The following is a 23802-nucleotide window of genomic DNA, read 5'->3' as shown; positions in this document are numbered from 1 at the left end:
GGTGCTTAAATTAAAATTTTTCTATATTATGTGTAAGCTATATAATGTTTTTTATACATTCTTTTGGTTTTATCTATCTATCTATCTATCTATCTATATATATATATATATATATATATATATATATATACATATATATATATATGTTATATATATACATATATATATATATGTATATATATATATATATATATATGCATGTAAATATATATGTATCATGTATGTATATAAAACAATCCACTTTCTCTACTGTAATGTAGTGCATTGAAACAGGGACCTCCCACTTGCTCTCATGTCCCCGCCCCTTTCCATTGAGTCTTTTGATCTCTGCTCTGATTGGCTGTTTTGAACCGCGAATCCTTCTCAACTGAACATTCCAAGACTCGTGCAGGAAAAGCAGCTCCAGCTTCAGCAGATGCGCGTCAACGCACCCACGCGCGCACGCCCCTGCAGCCGCGGAGCGAAGAGAAACAACTACACACAACTAAATAAACACATTTAACGCTGGTGAGTTTATTCGTGTTGTTTTTCAACCCCCAAATCTCGCAACCAGAAAGAGAAAGAGAGAGAGAGAGAGAGAGAGAGAGAGAGAGAGAGAGAGAGAGAGAGAGAGAGAGAGAGAGAGAGAGAGAGAGAGAACGAGAACATTGTTTATTTGGTCATTATATCCTTGTTTTAAAGGATAATTTTATTAGAAAAGGAAATCAAATGTCAACAAACCTGTCGTAAATCTTAAAAGCTGTTTTCTGTTGTTTATTTTTGCCATTTACACTGAAAGATGAGAATTGTTAGGAAATTGCATGACTTTTCCATGGAGAATGCGTAATGAATCGGAAAGCGTTTCAAAATACAACACGCATGTTTGCGATAGTGGATCATATTATAATAGTTTGAGCTAGTATGATCTTAAAATATTGAGCTGTCTGTCTCTGAATGTGTCAGTGAGTGGTGATTGACAGATACATGTTTCTACAGGGACACTGAGATGTTGCCCAAACATGTTTCATATTCAGTCACGTACCTCATTAAAACTGCTCATTATGAAGATCATCTGAGCTTTAGACTGAATGTTATAGCTTCATCTCTCAAAGATGTGTGCTAAATATACACCCAGCACCAGAGGAGGGGAAAACTGCAGGTGTTTCCTGATGGAAACTGCTGCCATAAAGTTTTCAGCATGTCCTTGAGCTCTGGCAGGGAATTCTGTTTATCACCAAAGATTTTCTTGGTCATACTGAAGTGCTGTTAACAGATTAAATGTGCCAGTAAAACATTTCAGGAAGCTGAGTTATTCTTTTATGCCTGGCGTGTTGTGAATAACTCGCATTTATTTATCGAGTAGACACTTTGATGCCAAGCAGCTTACAATGAGAAAAGACCAATAAACCAACCGATATTTGGACATTTTAAAACCATAGCAATGATTTATTTTATTTTTTATAGATATTGGGGTAAAACAGGTGTCTGTTGCCATACTCTTGTTGCCATGACTAAACTGTTCTCATATATAAATGATGTAATTTTAACAGTTTTATCTGCAAACCTGCTTTCAAGATATCGGTGTTGGCATTGAAAACCCATATTAATCAACCACTAATAAGGAAACTGTTTTTTTTTTATGTTTTAAGAGTTGATGAATGTAACTGCATAAGGAAATTAATTTATTGTCTACCTATTGTTGCTGCAGTTTGCTTGAGTTTTTATTTTAAAGTTGCAGTGAAACTGAAATAGTGACATCTTTACTTATATATTCTGATGATATCTTCTATCGTTTTCACCAGAAGGTCCAGTTATGAATTTTGATTTAACATTAAAAAATATATGCATGGATGAATTGTTCACAATAAGCTCTTGAACATGCATTTAGAAAATATATGGTGTGACTTTCATACTGTCTTTAATTCTATGATTGTTATTTTTGTGTAAACGCCTCCCCCAAAACACCCCATACCCTGCAACTTTACCGACCATCTGCCTGATAAGCGGCATCAAGGGGTTCTTGAGTTTGAGAGGAGGGAGAAGGGGGTAAATCCTGAAATAAATGAATGGTGGGATTAATTTCTCATGATCTCTGGTGCACATGCTGGTCATTGTTATGAATCTTGGATTAATGTTTGTTTATTAATGACCCAGAGCAGATGATTAGTGGGACGGGGGTGCGGCAGACCCTCTGTGCTTGCTGCTGACTGCTTAATTGTTAGTGTCTTATAGCAAGTCATTGCATCACCATGACAACGGCTTCTGTTTACATTATGCCAGGGAGTGTCTCCATTGGTTTTAAGTGCCGGTTTTGCCAGCATTGTTCTCCTGCAATCTGAATTCTAAAGGTTCTTTATTGGTATTGATGGTTCCATTTAGAACCTTTAACATCCGTGGAACATTTCCATGATTATTTATGGTGGAAAAAGGTTCTTCAGATTTTAAATTAAAAGAAAATGGTTATTTTAAGAACTGTTGTCTGAAAACAGTTCTTCTGTGGCATTGCTGAAAAAAAAAGCATTTGGAGCCCTTATTTTAATGAGTGTGAACAGCTCTCGTTTTATGTTTTAGATTGGCGTGCAAATTTCTGAATCATTGTGGTGAGGTCATTGTTGTGTTGAGCTGTGTTGATCGCTTTGTTTTGGTGAATTGCAGCTTTTTGTAAATGTAGAAGCATGAGAACATAGTTTCCTCTTGTCTTTTCAATAGGGATTATACTTTAAACTGTGTGAAATGATTCTCTAAAGCCTATAAAGTCTCAATTATTTGATCTCATTTTTGACTGTGTCCCAAAATGTGTGTCATTTCTTTAACTAGACAGCATTTTGGGTGTTTACAAGCATGTTTGAATATTTTTGCAACTGAATGCACCTAATGCTGCCTAAGTAGTGAGTTTAAGACACAGCCAGTGTCTGTTTAGTGAACAGTTTACCCAGAAATTACATTTAGTCAGCCTCAGGCAATCTAAGATGTAGATGAGTTTGTTTCTTCATCTGATTTGAAGAAATGTATCATTCCATCACTTGCTCACTAATGGCAGTGAATGGGTGCCGTCAGAATTAGAGTCCAGCTGATAAAAACACCACAATAATACACAAGTGATCCACACCTCTCCTGTCCATCAGTTAACATCTAGTGAAGCGAAAAGCTGCATGTTTTTAAGAAACAAATCTATCATGAAGACGTTTCTACATTCAAAATGTTCCTTACGGCCAAAATATGAGTCCATAATCCATAATATGGCTTCCTCCAGTGAAAAAGTCCATCATCTGTTGTCTCTCACAACAAAATCCACCCACATATTTGTTTAGAACTGTTTTGGCTTGTAAATGCTGCTTGATTTGTGCATATTTCTCTTCTGATTCAGACGAGATTACTTACTGGAAGGAGCGTTATGGATTATGGACTCGTATTTTAGCCACAGTTTGAAGTTAAAAGATTTTTTTCCTTATAAACACACAGCTGTTGTGTTCTCAAGACATTAACTGATGGACTGGAGCGCAGTGGATTACTTGTGAATTGTGATGTTTTTTATCAGCTGTTTGGACTCTCATTCTGACGGCACCCATTCACTGCAGAGCATCCATTGCTGAGCAAGTGATTTAATGCTACATTTCCTCAAGTCTGAGATGATAGCTTTAAAAGTGTGATGTGTCCAATTTTTTAGATAACTGTTCCAGAACTGGTGGCAGGTGCATAAGAGGGGCTTTACTCTGCTTCATGGGGGATAGGCTTCTGACCCGTGGTTTATCGGACGCCCATCCGCTCTGGGACCATTCATTCTGTTTGTGTGTGTGTTGATGGCTCTGCCTACTAATGAAAGCAACTGACAGGCCAATTAAGATCACAAGCAATGCCACAAAAGAGCAGGAAGGGGAGGGGCTTTGATTGATGGCCGGCTATTTTTGGGACCCATGTGCAAGCCACTGGTGCACATACATGCAAATAAACACGCATGCATGTGCCACGTGTCAGCTCACGTCTAGAGGGAGGAGGAGCAGCCGGCCAACGGGGATGCGTCTGGAAGTGTGATCCTCTTACGTGATTATGTGGTGACCTGAGGAGCCATGTGGACACCCCCCAGTCCTCGCTCCCTTTGTGTCGTCGCATTTAATTAAAGCGACAAATCGACTGTAACTCACGCAGACGTTCATTATAGTAGGATTACCACGTTAGAGTGCTTTGTGTTCTGTCTGACGTTCCGCCCAGCCTCATTTCTGCAGCACAAGTCACTGTCTTATGTTTTTTGTGTCTTTTTGTGTCTTTTTTCAGGGCGTCGTTTATGCGAGCAAATCATCTGCTGAGAAGTTACTCATGCTTTCATCTATAGATAAAAACATGAGTAATAGAATTTTAATCCAAAAAGTGCTTAACATTTCCATCAAAGCGAATGTCATGTTACATAAAAAATGTTATATACTAGACTCATGTACTAGTACATATAATTTAAGTCATTATTCTTTGTTGTTTTTTAACATAGCCTACTTGTTTATTCAACTTGAAGTTTATTGCAGCTTTTTGTTGCTTTCTACTTTTGAGAATTTAACATTAAATTTCAGAAATATAGGAAGAAAATATATGATTGGACTGAAACATTAAAATAGTTGTGTTTCGTGTAATCCTGTCATTTATGCAAAACCATGTAGTTTCAAATGGTGTTCTTTGATGTTCCATGAAACTTAAAAGGAAAGAATTAATATAATTTTTATGTACTTTTCCATCAAAGTGATTTAAAGTTCCAACGGGGACTGTTAAGCTACATAAAAGTGAATTATAAAACCAAACCAGACTCATGTACTAGAACATGTAATAGCTAATTAGTCATTATTTGTTATTATTTTTGATACTTTTTTTCCTATTTATGTTTGACAGCTATTTGTCACTTTCTATTTTTGAGAATCTGACAAATCAGATTCTTTGAATTATAAGGTTCTATCTGCATTCCGAGTAGTTTTGAGATATTGACCTTCAAAGTTTGTGCATTCCATTTGACTGTGTAGATAGAATCTTTTTGTTTTTTAAATATGTCAGATACGTAGAACCTTAAAATTCCAAGGGTACAAAATGTGATCTTCGTTTTCATAAAAGGAATTATGTAATTTAGGCTGAAACTTTAATTAGTTGTGTCTTAAAGGGATTGTTTACTCATGCATCATAAATCTAGTCCACATTTAAATTCTTCTGAAAAGAACATCAATTTTAAGTCATCATTTGCTCATGCTTTTTTTTGTCCCTTTGAAGCTTGACAACTATTTGTCACCATCTACTTTTGGGAATCTGCTCAATATCTTCTTGTCTGAAAAAGATAATTGCATGTTTTGGAACAACGTGAGTGAGTAAATGATGACAGCGTTTTAATTTCAGGCCGAACACCCATTTTCCTTTAAAGAGACACGGTTCATTTTAGAGGCACACTCTGTTGTAAATAAACACAGAGCAGTTGGACGTGTCTCTCGGCCAGCGTGTCCGTTAGTGACAGACTCTTTCCACCGGCCGTTATGTTCTGACGGAGGAATGTGGCCCTTGAGACCTGGAGCCACACTGCCACCCACTTCATAACCCACAGACATCAATTCTGGGTTTGTGTGTCCTCCGCAGCTTGACATTTTGTGGGCTTGAAGTGCACACAAGACGGGCTTGATTTGAGCTCTCATGCTGTTCCTCCAGTAATTAACTAGTTCTCTCCTTCTCTGTGGTTTTTTGTGTCTGGGTGAAGAGAGAAAGCGATTGTTTATTCTCTTGGTGCCCTTCAAAAAATTTCCAGATTCTTTGTGTGCTGTCATGGAAGAGTATGTTGTGAAGGACTGAGTGCAAACGAACCTTGGACTCTCTCTGTGTGTGTGTTTGAGTGAACGAGGGGGTTGTAACAATAGGACCATTGTAAATGCTTGGCTGGGATTGGATGGGGGTTTGCTGAGCGGCTTCATTAGTCAATCTGTGTTTCCCTCTCTCTCTCTCTCGTGCGCTCGTATCCTCTGCCAGCGGGTCGTTGCAGGAGTTTGTGGTGGGATTTACTGCGTTGAGGTGTTCAGGTGGATTGTCTGCTGGCAGCTGGACTGGATTCATCTCTGTGTGTGTTTCTCAGGTGAGCGTCTCTCTCTGAGGAGATGATGGAGATTTAGGATTCACATGAGCGTGTCACTGACAGCGTGTGTGTGTGTGTGGCTTTTATTGTGTGAGTGTGTGTTTAAGGAAAGGAGACGTTCGCTTTGTTTCCTCAGCTGTGCTTATGTTGACTGAACTGTCTTAATCTTGCTGCTTGCTCTCTGGTATTTGGTCACAGTGATTGTTTTTTAATTTTTTTATTATTAAACATTTAACAGTGAGCTACAGGCGATATTATCAATCCTGCGATGGGACAGACAGGGTTTAAGTGGAGTAAACTGAGATGAACTGTGTGTGTTTGTGTTTACAGGAAATAACTGGCGCGTCTGGGGTGATGTCTGTCTGTTTTAACAGCGTTTTATCTGTCTCTCTTTCAGAATGTGGACGTGAATCTCTCTTTTAATTAATGATGGCGGTTCAGGCTGGTTTGCAGGTATGCAACTTTATGAATTTATGCTTTTGTTTATGTGCTTTTGTATGTTTATAGAATTAGAGGGAGAGTGGATTCGAACCTGCATCCCCAAGATCAGCTTTTTTTGTGTGTGTTGCATGCCGCTGTCACAGTGTGATAGATTGAATATGGTTTTAGAAGAAAATGATGTTGGTGGTGATGTGGGTCAAGATCTGAGCTAGTTAGAGAAGAGTTTCATGTTCAGATGGGTGATTGACAATAAGTCAAACAATAATGGTATTGTCCTATGGTGCAACTAATATATACTTGATGTAACATTTGAAAGATGGATAAAATGAGAATGATTTCATGTTATGTCAGATATCAAAATTCTATATACTTTTTGTCAAAATAAAACAATAAAAATGTAACTTTAAATGCTGCATAAAAAACATTTTGTACAGTTTGGTTTGGAATGGATGACATTTATCATTTATTTTGTCAAATACAATAAACAAAAATTTTAAGTTTTTAATGCTACATAACAAACATTGTAATGAAAAATTGATTCATTTGGATTAAAATGGGTTACTTTTAGCAGTGTTATTGAATCAATAGTATTTATAAGATTAACTGTAAGTGAGTGTTAGGTAAAGCTAATCTAAATGAAAAAATGAGCATTAAATGCATGCACAAATGTATATCTAATACTGTCTGATACTAAATACATTTTCTTAGATCAACTGATAATGTAACAAAAATAGTGCATCTCTAACTTTCTTTATGCACTACACACACATATACTTTTAAGCGATTATCTGTTGAAAAGAACTACTCAGATACACCTGCTCTTTTCTTAAATAGGAAACCTGACTCTATACGGTTTCAGGGCAATATTTCCCGCCAGTTGTGTTCTAAATCGCTTTGAATTTGATGTTTGAATCTGAATAATCTGCTGAACATTCCAAATAGATAATTCCAGATACATGTTGTTGATTTTACACCATCATGTCTGAATCTGAAGTGATTGATAATTCAGAATGTGTCCATCTGTAATATCTGATGTCATGTGTGAACCGACCACATTATGTAATGCCATTGCACATTTGTGTGTGCATGTGTGATTGATTGAACACACCAGACTGTTTGCATTGAGTTAACAACCATAAGTGAGAATTAGAGCGGCCCACAAGCAAACACTGACAGTATATTTCAATAAAAGTTTGTTTAACCAAACTGAGCTGACAGTAATCTGCTATGGAATGGTAATCTTGGATGTCTTATATAATGTGAATAAAACACCCCCACATGGAAACGCTTTCCTGTTTAATTAGTCAGGCTTTGTGCACAAACAGAAGAAACACCCCATATGTGTGTTAGTAGGAGCCTGAAGCTCTCGCTCGCTCTGTTTCTCATGGGAGTTTGATGCATGTGTGGGAACAGCAGGGTTCATACAGAAAGGGTTATGGGATTTCTCTCGGAGTGGCCTGTCTGTGTGTGATTTTTAAAAAAGTGCTTTTGTTTTTCAGTCATTCCCAGCACAGCAGTGTGATTTAGGCTCTTTTAAAGATCTGGTCGTGCAGAGTATTGGTTAATGTTTCTATGGTTTTGTGGTTTGTGTGTTTCAAACAGATGTTTTGCATCAGTCTCGGTCAAGTCACATTTATTTCTATAGTGCTTTATACATTATGGATCGTTTCAAAGCAGCTTTGAAGTAATAAACAAATAAATGAACTGTATTATTTGTCAGATTTTTTGATTATGTTGTTAAATTATAGTTCTGCCATAAAACCGCTCTAAAAGACAATAGTGCCTATTCAGCTCAAGTCAGTTCAATCAGTGTTTGATCAATTCATGTTTATGTTGCAAAATTAATCTATCATGAAACAAATTTGATTCAGCTATAAAGCAGCTCCCCAGGTAAAAATGTTCTCATGGATTTGAATAAACATTCTTCCAACAATATTTATACGCTCACTCAAAGTTATCTGGTCTTTAATAATGTTCTCAAAATGTTAGCAGAAAAACATTATTTATACATCGTTAAACGTTTTAATTGGACGTTCATGATTTGTTTTTTGTTTTTTTTTAATGTTACAACTTGTTCTGGAACATTCAGAAAACATTCAAAAGTAACATTCATATAAAGATTGCATAATTATAAAATGCAGTGTTCCCTTAACGTTTGCGTACCTCTCAAAAAAAAAAACATTTTTAAAAACCTTTCACAAAAAACATTTTTAGAACTTTGTCATGATCCAGGTCAATTCAGTGCAGTCAAATCAATAAAAGTGTTGTTCCCTAGTCCTACTCATACTCACGGTTAGGGGTTTGATTGAATAATTAAAGGGATACTCCACCCCAAAATGAAAATTTTGTCATTAATCACTTACCCCCATGTCGTTCCAAACCCGTAAAAGCTTCGTTCATCTTTGGAACACAATTTTGGATGAAAACAGGGAGGCTTGTAAATAAGTAAATAACAGTGTCAAGGTCCAGAAAAGTAAGAAAAGCATAGTCAGAATACTCCATCTGCCATCAGTGAAAGAACCGTAACATTATGTTACGTAACATTAACATTATACTTTTTGTACACGAATAAAACAAAAAATTTGTATGCGAATAAAACATTCGTCTCCTCTGTGTCTCTCTGCATCAGCGTAGCACCATTTTGGAGAATATGAACAGTACGCAAGCAGCTTACGCTCTTCTGTGTCAGCCGCGCTGCACTGATTGATGTTTTCTTTCAAATTAAAGCAAATCCAAATATATGTAGAAAACGTATCCTTGTGGCCCGGCTGACACAGAAGAATCTGACGATGCTTTTCATACTTTTCTATCTTTGTGATTCGAGATATTCGAAATATTATCCTTGTGGTGCGGCTGACACAGAAGAATCTGATGTTTCTGAATCTGACACACTCAGTTTTTTACTCCTGGAGCAGATCTGAATCAGGTGCGGCAGAGCACTCCCAAGCCTGGAGTTTGAGTTTGGGACACCACAAGCCGCCTGGGTTTCCAAAATATCTTAAATTGTGTTCTGAAGATGAATGAAGCTTTTACGGGTTTGGAACGATGTGGGGGTAAGTTATTAATGACAAAATTTTCATTTTGGGGTGGAGTATCCCTTTAAGCCCAAGTTTTTAACTTCAGCATGTTTGTGTGAAGTCTGAGAGAGGTTTTACCAAGTTGTCTTATGAGGGTGTTGTTTTATATAAATGTTATTACTCCTCTGTTTGTGTAAGTTGTCATTTGTTTGATTAGTCATGTTTGTTAGTGCTTGAGTGTTTGCAAACTGCCCTGATTTCAGCAGGGTCGCCGTCTTTCCGGAGAGAGAGCGTGGAATCTGTGTGAGGGGTCATTGTGGCCCCAAGACAGTTTTGTGTGTGTTTCTCTGTGTGCACATGTTGAGCTGTCTGGGTTTCCTCTTTCTCTCTCTCAGGCTTGCTTCGTTGAGATGTTTGATGTCCCGTTACAGAGTCCCCGTGGCCTGCGCTCTCCCCGGCCCGGCCCAGGTCTGGCTGATGTGTTCCAGTATGACCAGTGGTTGGCCGTGCGGCACGAAGCCACGCTGGTGCCCATGCAGGAGGATCTGGCCATCTGGCTGAGCGGCATGCTGGGTAAAAGTGCTCACGCAAAACAAGCCGTCTATGACTCCCTCTCAGTACATGAAAGCGAAAATGACTGCTATTATTAGTCTAAATGTCTTCCTTTCGTCGGTCAAATAACTGAAACCCAAAGCCTCATATATCAAGCAAAGAAGTGTGGGAAACGACGTTTGCTCTCGTATAACGGTGATATACGACCCCCGAAACAAGAACTCAATCTCTCGGTCTTTGTAGAATAATGGAGGGTGTTGCCTTTATACCTGTCTGTCCACATGCTGAGCATGTTCACCCGGGCCAAAGAACGTTCACGCATAAACCTATTGCTCTGTTGGTTGGGTTTTTTTTTTTTCATTAAGTCCTTGTAATCCTATAGTCCTCTTTCAGATAATACACTGAGTACATTGTGGAATTTGAAGAAAATACTCTAAATATGACTGTTTTGTGCTGTCGACCTTGTTTATTATCCATTAGCAGGGTATTGACAATTGTCTGAATTTTATTTGTTATTCATAGTTTTCAGTCATGTGACTGGCTTGGAGACCTGGAGGACAAAACGGTCATAGAACTGCAGCACAGGCCTGTCAGTTTTACATGTATGGCTTTAGCAGATGCTTTTATCCAAAGCAGCTTACAAAAGAACACAGCAATTCGTCAAGGGGCAAACAATATACACTGCCTGGTTTATTAGACAACTAGATTAAGACTAGATTAAGTTTACCCAATAGGATTTTGACACCCCAGGTTACCAGTTGGTGGAAAACACAGCATGTTGCAGTCATGTAAACCAGCAAACCAGATCACAGATTCTGTTTGCCCTAAAAAACCCTCGGAATTCAGTTAAAAAGATCTATGAGCAGAGGAATAAGAAGCTCATTTCTGTTGTGAATCCTCAATCTGGCAACCCACATTAGTGCCCAGTCGGTCAGTCTGCTAGGCTTACTGCACCTTTAACATGAACTTATACAGTGATATTAAAAGATAACATTCAGTTTACATTTCAGTGATGATGCGTACTATATACAAGCAAGCAGATGAGCCTTGAAAATGAATGTAACACACTAAGCATTTTCCCATAGAAAACTGAAATAAAGAAACTGTTCAACGTGAAACTTTGCGCTTAATTAATATAGTGTATAGTGGATTTGTTTCTCCAAAATCACTGTTTTAATGGATTAAGCCACATTAGGCTTTTTTATATAATTGTTTTCAATGGGAAAAGCTTATTGCATTACTTGTGTTTATATTCTGAGCACATCTGTAGAACTGTATATAGTGTGTGCGTATATAGCACAAGTGTATATAGTGTGCATCATCAGTAAGGTGTATCTGGTACAAGTGCATGGTACAATCCTGGTAAAAATAACTGGTAGGAAAGCCTTGTTTTGCCCTCTACATGAAAACGAAGATATTGAACTTGTGATCTTCAAAGCCAGCTCGGGATGACATAATGATGTTGAATTCAATTACAGGTTACAGTCATTCTGAGGTCGTTGGAAACATAGATATCTGTGTTTTTGTAGGTGAGCAGGTGACCGCCGAATGCTTCATGGAGGAGCTGGACAACGGTGTTAAACTGTGTCGCCTGGTTGGAATTCTTCAGAGTAAAATCCCGCAGGACTCGGAAACACAGGTGCGTAAGGAAGGTGTGACGTGTGGATGACGGCGATGCAGCTTGGATAACCGCAGGACTGTCTGTGTGTAATTCCCATCTCTGTTTTGTTAGCTGCTGTCAAAGAAAATCCAGTTCAAGAAAAACGCCTCCCCTGGATCGTTTTTCGCTCGGGACAACACAGCGAATTTTCTGTCCTGGTGTCGTCACATAGGAGTGGACGAGACGTATCTGTTTGAGTCTGAGGGTTTGGGTAAGAGATCTTTTGATCAGGTGTCTAGGTGCGATGTATAATTAAGTCCCCGCAGTGGTTAACAGTTAAGTTATTGTACTATTCAGCCACAAGCAGAACGGGATGTTTTGTGCATCGCCTAGTTTCTGGTGGTTTCTGGCCTAGTTATGTGGAACAGAATCGCAGAATCCTTCTCCAGAGAGCTTTAATTTTTATTTGATTTATAAATTAAAACTATTGCTTACATTGTTACACTTAATACTATGTTTATTGGATTGTTGTTTCAAAAATTTGTGAAGTGTGGTGATGAATCTGATTAGTGAGAATTTTTTTTTTAGATTGTTGCTTATATCTTTTTACACACAGAAACACATGCCTTCACTACAAACCACCGAAAATAAAAATTTGGCTTATTATTGTACATTGCCTTCACTACAAACCACCGAAAATAAAAATTTGGCTTAACTTGAAAAAATGGTTTTATTATTATTATATTTTTTTTTTTATTTATTTCTTTGAATTTTTCTTTTTTTTCCATTTTTTTTTTTATTTAATTAATTTATTTTTGTTTGAGTTTGTTTTTTATTTTTGTTTGTTTCCATCTGATTTACATATTAAAGGATTAATTAAAATAATATTTTATGCATTTATTTGTTTTGTGGTTTTTGTGGTAATACATTTACAAACCATAAAACACACATCACAGAATTTTGGAAAAAATAAAACAATTCATAGTATTGTTAAATAATTTTTTTTATAATATATTAAATTGTATAAATTTACTTGATTAGACATGCTTTTTGATTGTAAAAAAAAATAACAAAATAAAGCTTTAAAACAGAATCCAAAGAATTAAACCAAAACAAAAAAACACAGAATTTTGGAAAAAATAAAACCAAATTTGGGATAAAACAAAACTACTAACTTCATAGATCTGCTTGCTACGATTCATGATTATTTTTATATCAATATTACAAGAAAAGTTAGCCAGCTCTCCAGAATGGATAGACTTCACCTGCATCTGTCTCTCACTGTCAGTCCATTAGAACTGGACTTTAATCATGTTGGTTAAATTAATGTATTTAAACCGAGACCAGCGTCCTCCTGTCGGTCCTCTGTGGCCCCGCGGTGTTAGTGTCTCTCTCTGAGCTGTTTAACAGGCCGTAATCGTTTCAGAGGATCTGTGGCCCTGTACGTCAGTTGAGCTGCGGCCCCGCATCTCCCCGGCTCTCCGTAAATCCATGATGTTAATGAGTGTGAGTGATCTGGGGTGTAAGTCGTTAACTTGACGGCCCTAAAGCTTGCTGTCCTGTCCATGTGTCACCGTGCATTGTGGGATGCAAACTGACAGAACTCAGTGTGACCTGTAATCGGGCCAGTGTGAGAGAGATGGGCCAGCAAGTTTCCAAACTCAAACAAATGTCAGTGATGCATGCGGCTAAAACAGAGACTTTCTTGAAGGTAAAAAAAAAAAAAGTCTTGATATTTTTTCCAAAATTATGATTGGCTGGCCTGTTTGCATTAAAAATGAGTAACAACATTTACTACCGAGTTGAAAGGTTAAATAATTATCTTTTTTGGGGTTTTAAGACCTGAAATTATGAATATTTAGTACTTTTTAAATGATTTGATTTTCATTACATAAACCATTCAAGTCAAGACACTACTGACAAAACCATTGTTTTTTCATGCACTGGTCATTTTTTAGATTTTAGGCTATTTTGCTTTGATAATATGCCTTCTTTCAGACTAGTGGAGTGTAGTAAACATTTAAGTCAATTTCTAAAAACATGATGATTTTTTTTTTTTTTTTTTTTTTTTTTGCTGGTGACAGTATTTTCTGATTTACGGGGACCTAAAAAACCTTTGATTCTTATATAGCAAAATAAAACAAGAATTTTGATCCTGGCTTTTTCCCCAATATTTAGATTCTTGTTCTGGAGATATATGCAAACGAGTGCATATGTAATTATATAATGCCTAATTTTGCATATTTAAACATAACATTCATTTTGATAATGTGTTTTTGCATTTTTCATTTTGCATATTTATGTATGAAGTTGGATTATATTAATTGAGTATGAATTTTAAAAATATTTCTGTTAATTGAAATATGACGTAAAATTATACTTTTTGGATGAAAAGCTTAAAATAAATCAAATTTATGTGAAGTTTAAGTTAAAGCACCAAAATGATTAACTGGAAATAAATAAAAACTAAAATACAAATAAACATTAATAAATTAAACTAAAACAGTAATACTAATAAAATGAACAAAAGCACATAATCTCCTCTGTAAAAACCTATAATTCTAATATGTCAATAAAACAAGAATTTTAAGGGAATATTTTTATTAAATATTACTTCATTTGCATATTTACAAAAGTGTGTTTTAATGTACTAGGATGAATTAAATGTAAAGTGATATCTATTAGTTACCTGTTATGTCTGTAGCCTTAATAACTTTTAACAATGAATGATCGCTAAGTAACCATGGTAACGGCTCTCTCTCCCTTCCCCAGTCCTGCATAAAGAGCCGCGGCAGGTGTGTCTGTGTCTGCTGCAGATCGGACGGATCGTCTCCAGGTAAGCAAACCGGTTCCGATGATCCCGCAGGTGACAGATGTCAGGTTGTGCTTTGGGGTCAGAGGTCAGGGGCTGCTTTAGGGGCTTTAAAGTTGGGTGGAGGGCAAATTTACAGGGATTTCACAGGATTTAAGTGAATTGGCTTCAGTGCTTAGAGCAGCTATTGTGCTGTAGAGCATCTAAAACAAATCTGAATTTCAAGAGTCTCTAGAATAACACAACAGTGACTGTAAGTAAGGGATAATGTGTAATGTAAAGGGCCTTATTTTGCAGTAATGGCCATCTGAATATATATATTATCTTGACTATTACCTTGAAACTTACCAAATAAATGTAAAATTCTAATTTGAGTTTGATATTATTTTAATGTTTGAGACAATCAGCAGTTATTTATGCCATTTAATGGTCATTATATCAAAGTTACGTGAAATTGTGATAAGCTGATAAGGACAAAAACCCAAACTAACATGTAAAACATTAGGTTTTTTTGTTTGTTGGTTTAGGTATGGGATAGAACCTCCGGTTTTGGTTAAACTGGAGAAGGAAATTGAACTGGAGGAAAGTCTAATGATGACGGATCACGCATCTCCAGTAAAAACATTCACTGTGTGCTGTCAGCACGGAGCCCTGTATCACGCCGTGAGTATCACACACTGTATAAGACACCTAGTCTTTTTAGAGTTTGTTTACAGTATGTATAGCTGGAAATGTATGAATGCATTATCCAGATGACAACCTGCAAAATGTGCATTATACACCTGTGTGTGTGTGTGTGTGTGTGTGTGTGTGTGTGTGAGAGAGAGAGAGAGACAGAGAGTGAGATATTGTTTTCCACCATGCAATGCACTCAGCTCCGTTTCAATGTAACAAATAAACTGGAAGTGATAAACTACAATTTAACAATCTTTTTCTATCAGACTGCCAAAAGTCAAGCTATTTTAACTAGAATTGTATTAAGAATCCAAAATAACCATAATTAAATTAAGAGATTTTACAATTTGGTTTATTACAGCATTCTGTTCTACATACTGTATAATATAATGTTAATACTAATATGTTTCCTGTATAAATCATTACCCATCACACAGTTTAACTGTAGGCTTAGTCTAGGGATATTATGGTAAACTGAAATTAAAACCATAAAAAAACATACAGTATTCATTACTTGAAATAAACATTACCTGTAATAAAATTAAAAATGTAGTTTTTCACCTAGTTGCCAAGGCAAGATTTCTCATTTTAGTTTAAGCTGAAGTACTAAAATAACTAATTAAATACTATGACAAATGAAAAAAATGACAAAAACACATCAAAATTGCTAAAACTTTAACTTTAATTAAAATAAAATGTGAAACATATACAAATAAAATTGAATTTAAAATAATAATAAAAAAGAATAATAGTATCTCAATGATACTAAAATAAGACTGGCTTAATCTGAAATATTGTAAATGTTCAGGAGTATTACAGGTTTGAAGAAAATGTATTTTATTTGTTTGATTTTGCTCCATGATGCATCTCTCTTCGTTCTGACCCAGTTATCATACATCTCCAGTTGAGTTTATTGTTTGATGAGTGTGTAAACAGCAGCTGTTGTTTAGAGACATGCTTCATATTGGGGAACGATTTTGCCCTAAACGTTAACAAATTCACTGTCTCTCATCCAAATAACCAGTGGGACATCCTCGGGTCCTGAGTTCAGTGCTGAAAGTTCAAACTAGCTGTTATCTTCCCATCGTGCAAATGAGTGGATTTTTCTCTCATTTCACCTGAACAAACTCTTCTGTTTTGTAGGATCGTGTGGACCAGGACGACCCTCCCTGTAACTGCACACAGAAGTTTTCCATCGAGTATCTGTCTGAGGGACGCTACAGGCTCGGAGACAAGATCTTGTTCATCAGGGTAGGAGTCTTTAAAGTCACAATAAAGAGGAAGTAGCAACAGATCTTTTCTTGCATATTGTGACATACGTCCGAGTGTAAAAGATCAGAAATGATAAACTGTAGGCCAGGACTTTGTTCTATGTATCAGCTGTTGATCGGATTTTGAGATGTGGGCGTGGCTCTCTAAAGTGGAGGCGGGGTTTAAGAGCACTAGATGTTTAGAAAAGCCCTGCATAGAGAAGTGTCTTTCCCTGGAAGATCCAGTTATGACATTTTGATCCAAAAGAAACATATGCATGGATGAACTGTTCACATTTAACATGCATTTAGAAAGTAGGTAGGGTGAATTTTCATTTCATGCTGATTATAAGAATCGGCACTGTTACATTTTCTTGTTTTCATTCTGTTAAAATCACACTGCAGATAAACCGTATGCAAACACACTCATCTGAGCGCGCTTGGCTCTCATTCACAACTACTGTAGCAATCCACTAAAGCCAATCTAGTTTGTTTAACCAGCACATGCTGAACTGTCATAACATTCGCTCACACAAACACACGCATCCAGATTAGAACATGCACACACACACAGACACACAGACGCTGTGTGAACATGTGCTTCCTGATAAAACACTGTTGTCAAATTACATGCCAATGAATCAAGTGAGTTTAATAGTAATGCACCGAAAATGTATTTTTTGTTTCTGCCTGAACAGTTTTGGAAGGATGATATCATCTCTTCCTTATTGCTGCTGGTTATAGCATGAAATAAATGTGTTTTTACTTAACCTGTTGACTTCATTAATATATATAAATCTGAACAAGTTTTAAACAAAAACATCACATTTACCTCAGAAAAGCCATTCATATCCATAAACTCATTATTTATATTTAGCTTGAAAAAACAAAAAACACTATAGAGGAGCATTATGATAAATGTAATCAAGCTATATATAAATAACTTTATGTTTTTACCTACCTGTTGCAATATGTATAAATCTGTATGGAAACAACTTTTTATTTATTTAAATGTTTATTTTCAAAAAAAACCGAGTTGAAACATAATTATAATGAACAATTGATATAGAAAAAGATAATCAAGCTGATTTGAGTTTTTTTTATTGTTAAATTTTTTTGTTTGTAAATTGCTTTCGGTGCATCGGTTTAATTTTTTATTTTAATGTTTAATTTAATTAAATTGATTATTAAATACATTTCATTTTAAAAATCGAATATATAAAATCAAATAAAAACTGTTTTGTGTTTAATTTACATATTTGAACACATCTTAGTTTTAATTTGAGTGTTGATTTCTAAATTTGATTACGTAATTGATTATTAAATAAATTTTGTTGTTTTTTCCCCCGGTTTTTGGCTAAATAAAAACTAATAAACACTGCCTTATGTGCAATTTACCTATTTATATGTGTCTTAGTTTTCATTTGAGTGTTGATTTTTAAATTTCATTAAATAATTGATTATTAAATAAATTTTATTTTAGGTTTTTTGTTTAAATAAAAACTACATTATGTGCAATTTGCATATTTATAAACATCTTTAGTTTTCCTTGGAGTGTTGTTTTATTAAGTACATTTGATTATTACAAATACTTTAATACGGTGCATCACTAGTATTCATTATGTTGCTTACTAATAAAAGTCCTCTCTCTTAGATGCTCCATGGGAAGCATGTGATGGTGCGTGTGGGTGGAGGTTGGGACACTCTGAAAGGGTTTCTGACGAAATACGACCCCGGCCGCGTGCTGCAGTTCACCACTCTGGAGCAGAAGATTCTAGCCTATCAGAAAGGCCCGTCTGGCTCAGGCCCCTCCCACAGCTTGCAGGCCGCACAGCCGCCCACAATGGACCCCATCGCAGCCGTTAACCTCCTCCCAGAATCATCCTCTTCATCGTCATCCTCCTCGACATCTGTGTCTAAACCCAACACGCCTACACCCGGGTCTCGTGGTGTCGCCCAGTCGCCCGCTTCCACACCCTCGATGCCTCGCAGAGCCGCCGCACCCAAGAAGATTTTTCACACGCCCACCGCTTCACCGAAAATGACCCCTCTTTCATCGCCCGTCCCGAAAAGAAGCCCGCTTCCCCAGTCAACCCAAAAAGCCCCTTCCGCTGCATCCAAGACCAAACTGCGCCCGCGTGGATCTCCGTCTCAACCTCGCAGTCCCGTCTGTCCCGAACCCACCTGCAAGCTGCCTAAACCTTCAGCCCCACCGACATCTGTGCAGAAACCGGCTCGGCGTGACGCACGCCCGCCTCCCGCACCCGTCCGCTCGCGGCTCGCCCAGAGACGCCCTCCTTCCCCTGCCTCCGCCCTGCACGTAGAGTCCAGGGAGCGCCGTCCTGTTTCCCCACGCTTGGCTCCAAATGACCCTAAACAGAAGATTCCTCTCGCAAAACCTTGCAAGAGTAAATCCGTAGAGCAGAACACGGCTGCTACACGAACCGTTGCGTCTATCAACGCTAAAACAACCCACAGGAAACCTCTGGTGAGCAGTAACCCTCCCGTCCAGACGCCCGCTGTGACCAGCACGACTAAACCAGCACCTAACAGCACAACCCACAAACACACGGCACGGACTAAACCCAGCAAACGCGACGAACCCTACTTTGAGATGAACAATAAGAGAAGAGTAAAGAACTGAGAATGCTGGGATTTGTAGTTACGACTGCGGAGCGTCACACTTCAGATACAGATTTATTCGGATCCCATATTTAATTTTAAGTGAAAACGAGGCTTCGATGTGTGCAGTATGTTTGATTTGTTGTATTTTTTAACTGTTGAAAGTACATTTTCAAAATGCATTTCTAGTTGCCAAGCTATGAAAATGAGACTTTTAATTCAGAGCAACCTTTTAAACACATTGCACATCTGTCTTTAACAGCCCCATCATTTTCATTCACATTAAGTTAAATATGACACAATCTGTTTGTTTGCTTTTGCATCTGTCAAAACTTCTCAGGCTTTCATTTGTGCTGGGATATAAAGTAGCGACTGCGGCGCTGAGGGTCACACTTCATATACAAATTTGGTCAGATGCTATATTTAATTCCATTTAAATAAAAATGAGGCTGTGACGTGTGCAGTCCGTTTAATTGGGTGTGTGTTTCTAGTGGACAAGCTATTTAAATTAGGTTTTTAATTCAGTACGATCTATTAAATGCACTGCACATCTTTCTTTAACAGCCTCTTTTTATTATTTAAATTAAATTAAATGTGCCATAATCTGTTTGTTTTCTTGGCATCTATCAAAATGTTCGTCTCAACCTTCTTTTGTGCCATACTAAAAATCATCAGGCCATGCCTCGGATACATTTTACACGGATTAACAAGTTTTCATTTCTTCTTTAGCTACTGTAATTATCATTATTTTAGCTAAGAGGTTAGAAAGCATTTATAGGTTTAGTTTAAGAGTTTGAAATTATGCACGGTTATGCAAAACCCATATCATCATCATCTTTTGTGTTTAATATCCGTTAATTTTTTTTTTTAAGTCAGTCCATTTGTGTTACATGATCCGATTTGACTCCTGATTGGGTTGTAAATGTATTAACGTTACTTATTAATACTGTAAACCATTTATTCACTGTATGTCAATGTATTCTGAGCTCATGAGAAAAACCAGCAGAGTGTTAGAAAGGTAAAGCGGTAAGTGTGTGTGTTTAGACTGATGTCTGTCTTTATGTATGATGTGCTGCGGGGCACACGTGCAAAGGTCTGCTGTCCTGTTTCCACTTCATATTTACATTGAGAGCACTGTTACTGTATTACATAAGAGACATATGTAGATGAATCCACTCTCGTTGTCTGACACCCCATAATATGCAGAAACACCTCTCTATGGCAACCAAAGCGAAATTCATGTTTGAATCTTGTATGGCATCATTTTCAGAGCACATTTTAAAAACTATTTTAGAGTATTTAGGGTTTTCGACGTGCCTTAAATTTGTGTTTGTTGGAATATAGGTGTGGTTTATTATCAAACGCACTTGAAGAACTGTATTTAGTCAGTTTGGCAGGTACTGCGGTTTAATTTGTATGTTTTAAGTTGGTCGAACAGCCAGCTGTTATTAAATGAAATGCTACCTCCTTTACGCCACACAAATACTACTGACTCCGTCTTGCCCATAAACACCTGAGCTTTTATTTTATTACACTGTCCGAGACAACGCTAAATATTTTCCAGTTTATTCAAGGGTTGTGGTCTATACAGAAGGGTTATTATAAATATTAATTTTATGTGTTAAGGGTAATTGTTCTCTTTTTTTCCGGATATGGTTCTTTTAATTATATATTTGTGCGCCAGATTGTGTGAGAGAGATTCTTCCAGCACTTTAAGAAAATGTTTGTTTTGAATGTAGCTTATTTCCGTTGTTTTGTTTGTTTGTGTCTTTGCATTCTGTCAAATAAAGATCTATACAGTGTATAATTTGCTTGTGGCCTACTTCAGCAGCAACTAATTCGTTCAGAATACCAGGTGAGTGTATTTTATCTTAATTTTTGTACTGGCATTGTGTAAATATCAGGATAATATTACAGTGAAAATCAGTTTTATTATATCAATTTCTTTGTTATCATCCATACAGTACCTTGAGATTAAATTATAATAGCTCATGTGTGATAGTGCTGCCGCCTAGTGGCTAAAAACACAAATTACATCCTCAAAGTTATGCCAGGGTTATTATAATTAAAAACTGAAACCATAAAAAATAACTAAACTCAAATGGTACTAGGACAAATTGACTAAAATGGTAACTCAAAAAAAAAAAAAAAAAAAAAAACTTTTGTCTTTGTAGTGTAAATGTGTACAAAACTTTTTAATTCCAGTCAGTTGCCAAGAAATCTTATCTTAATTTAATTTGACTTAAAGTGCTAAAATAAAACTGAAAAGAATTATAGACATTAAAAATATTTAAAATGGCAAAACTACTTAAAACTTATTAAAAAATAAAAATTTATTCAAAATAATAATAAAAACTATAATGCTATCTCAGTGATACTAAAGAAAATGCATAATTGTAAACATGCATTTTGGGGTGTCAAGCATTACCGCCTTTCAATCAGCATGCTGATACATATAATCACTTTTTAAAAATCTAACAATTTTTATCTACTGACTCATTTCAACGTGTTTCACCTCATGCAAGTATGTTCTTTCTTCAAACGACTCAAATGTTGCTATTTAATGCAGAACATTTTCGATGTTTAACCACATGGTGGCGCACTCTGTCCACTTTTATTGATCATATCTGGCTACTCACAGCTTTCCCCCTTTAATAAAGCCTTAATATGCTACTTAGTATCTGGGGTTGTCTGAGTTTAGCAAAGACTGTATATATAATTCTGTTTTGCTCGTGCATCCATCAGATGACAGACTAATATTAAACAGATTAGGTTGACAATCTGGAAGGGTGGCTTATGTTTAATAACTTCTCTGATGATGCAGTTTTTAGTTGCTGAAGTAAAGCTGCATGTAAACTGAATCCTTCAGTTCAGTCTATGTCTGTGCATTTCTATAAGCAGTGTTTGCATGGTTCCCTCACGACACAGTCCAGTCCTTTAAGATCTGTCAAAGGAAAAAAAAGACATTGCATTTGGAAAAAGCATATATGCAACTATTTCCATCACATTTCTAGGCCTAGACATTTTAAAATCCCCTGATGTTTCCAGGTATTCCATCACCGTGCATAAATGCATGCTTTACACAGCTGCATTTCTTACCAGACATAAATATACTAATTAACAGCACAAAACTTCAGATATTAAAATACGGAACAATAAATGAACACGAACTAGGTTCACACATCAAACTAACCAGAATATGAAAGAGTCAAATATCTTCCAGATAAAATGATTCCCCCATCAAGTTCATTACGTGTTATTTAAAATATGATATAAATCTAATGTAGGTCGATAAATACATTTATATTTATATATTCGGGTGGCTTCACTCGCGCAGCGCTCGAGCTGCGTCAAACCCAGAGCGCGCGGACATTATTCTCCACCGCGCGACGCCACAACATATGAGCAGGCGCAGCTAAACGCATCCCGAACTCGCTCGAAATAGCGTTAAAAACACAAAACTCCGCTTCCTTGAACTGTTTTTAACGTCTGCATGACAAAATGGGGTCTTTCGCGTCGAGCTCCGCCATTTTGTGGCAGAATAACTTGCGAGAGGGGTGCGTGTAATGGTTGAATGTAGTCACCCCCGTGTCGTTTATATCCGCCCGGCGGTTATCACAAGGGACCGGGAGTAAATTACGGTCCATCCGCTGCAACAAAGCGCAGATTGTGCTCCTTTAACTGCAGACACCACGGTTTAACTTAAGCTATTAATGTTTATTACAGAGCAGTGCTTTGTGCCAGGTATGTGGCGGTTTGTCACAGACAGCAAGGCTTTTGGTCATGCATTTTCATAAGTTGCTATGAAATATATAGAATATTGCAAAACTCAGTTAGTAGTTCAAATGACACGTGACTTTGTTTTAATAACAAATATTAAAAAATACATTGTTATACATAAATATAACTATGTACTTATGCACTATATCTTCAACCATGTAGTGCATGAATTTTATTAGGTTATTTTGTCATTAATTATCGGAGTCTGATAGCCCCTCCCCCTTCATGACGAAATTAAAGCTGCGATAGCTGAGTGCATTAAAGTCCGCGTGAAATGAAAGTTGCTGCCGACTTTATTTCAGAGTAAAGTGGTGTATTTCTAGCTGAAATGGAATATTGAACAGAGGGCGTGGTATTATTTTTGCACCCCTCCTCTCTGTCTCTGTCTCATAGCAAACTAACAGTTGGAGGGGCGTGGCTAAGGATGTTCAGCCCACGCCGTCAAACTGACGTCATGAGAAAAATAATTCCATTCCAGAGCGGAAGTAAATGTTCAGATTTTGATTAAAAATTTCCAAGACAAGTTTTTTTTTTTCAACGGATCAACTTTTAGCTATCTGCGCTAGTAAATTAAATAAAGTCAATTTTGATTTCATGCAGACTTTAAGTGTTCATCTTTCCACACTTAGTTTTTTTTTTTTTTTTTTTTTTGGTTATTTAAGGGTATCATCCAGGTATTTAAAGTGCACTTTTTCTTTTTGGAATTTACTGCAAAACGTTATAGATTAGTGCATAAATTCACGATTTGGGAGGCACCAAAAATAAGTTAGCTTATGTAAGTCATACACTACATGTTGAGTGCATAAGTACATAGTGTATAAGTGCATAGTGTGTCATTTGGGACGCTAGTGTAAGCTGTCAGTTCCCTTCCCCCAACCGAGCTCATGACACGCTTCCGTTTTTAACGGTCTGGTGGAGTTTCGTGACTCCCCCTTCGCTTCAGCGAGCTCCGTCTATTGTTCATGAGCGGCGCTGTGGCGGCTGCAGTA

At 36.9% G+C, this 23802-nt stretch overlaps 1 protein-coding gene and 1 long non-coding RNA gene across 4 annotated transcripts; one reads left to right on the top strand and one right to left on the bottom strand.

The window, feature by feature from the left end:
- Positions 1 to 365: 365 nt before the first annotated feature.
- On the top strand, positions 366 to 20795 carry LOC109062049 (GAS2-like protein 3). 3 transcript variants are annotated; one of them, XM_042721590.1, is made up of 10 exons: positions 372 to 507; positions 5962 to 6064; positions 6462 to 6517; positions 9918 to 10095; positions 11604 to 11713; positions 11807 to 11945; positions 14447 to 14510; positions 15014 to 15149; positions 16305 to 16412; positions 18066 to 20795. In XM_042721590.1, the coding sequence occupies exons 3-10, from the start codon at positions 6491 to 6493 to the stop codon at positions 19053 to 19055; spliced, it is 1752 nt and encodes a 583-aa protein (XP_042577524.1). In that variant the 5' UTR covers positions 372 to 507; positions 5962 to 6064; positions 6462 to 6490; the 3' UTR covers positions 19056 to 20795. The 3 variants fall into 3 exon arrangements, with proteins under 3 accessions (XP_042577522.1, XP_042577524.1, XP_042577523.1); XM_042721588.1 differs by lacking the exon at positions 5962 to 6064 and having other exon boundaries at positions 366 to 507; XM_042721589.1 differs by lacking the exon at positions 372 to 507 and having other exon boundaries at positions 4939 to 6064.
- A 149-nt stretch (positions 20796 to 20944) lies between these two features.
- On the bottom strand, positions 20945 to 23530 carry LOC109062069. The gene is made up of 2 exons (XR_002013029.2): positions 22227 to 23530; positions 20945 to 21977 (listed from the first exon to the last, which is right to left on the bottom strand). It is a non-coding gene; the product is annotated as an uncharacterized LOC109062069 (long non-coding RNA).
- Positions 23531 to 23802: the final 272 nt, after the last annotated feature.

Source organism: Cyprinus carpio, chromosome B4, assembly GCF_018340385.1.
Source record: "Cyprinus carpio isolate SPL01 chromosome B4, ASM1834038v1, whole genome shotgun sequence".
Lineage (NCBI taxonomy): Eukaryota > Metazoa > Chordata > Actinopteri > Cypriniformes > Cyprinidae > Cyprinus > Cyprinus carpio.
The sequence above is the reverse complement of the archived record's forward strand: the minus strand, read 5'-3'. Positions and strand labels throughout refer to the sequence as shown.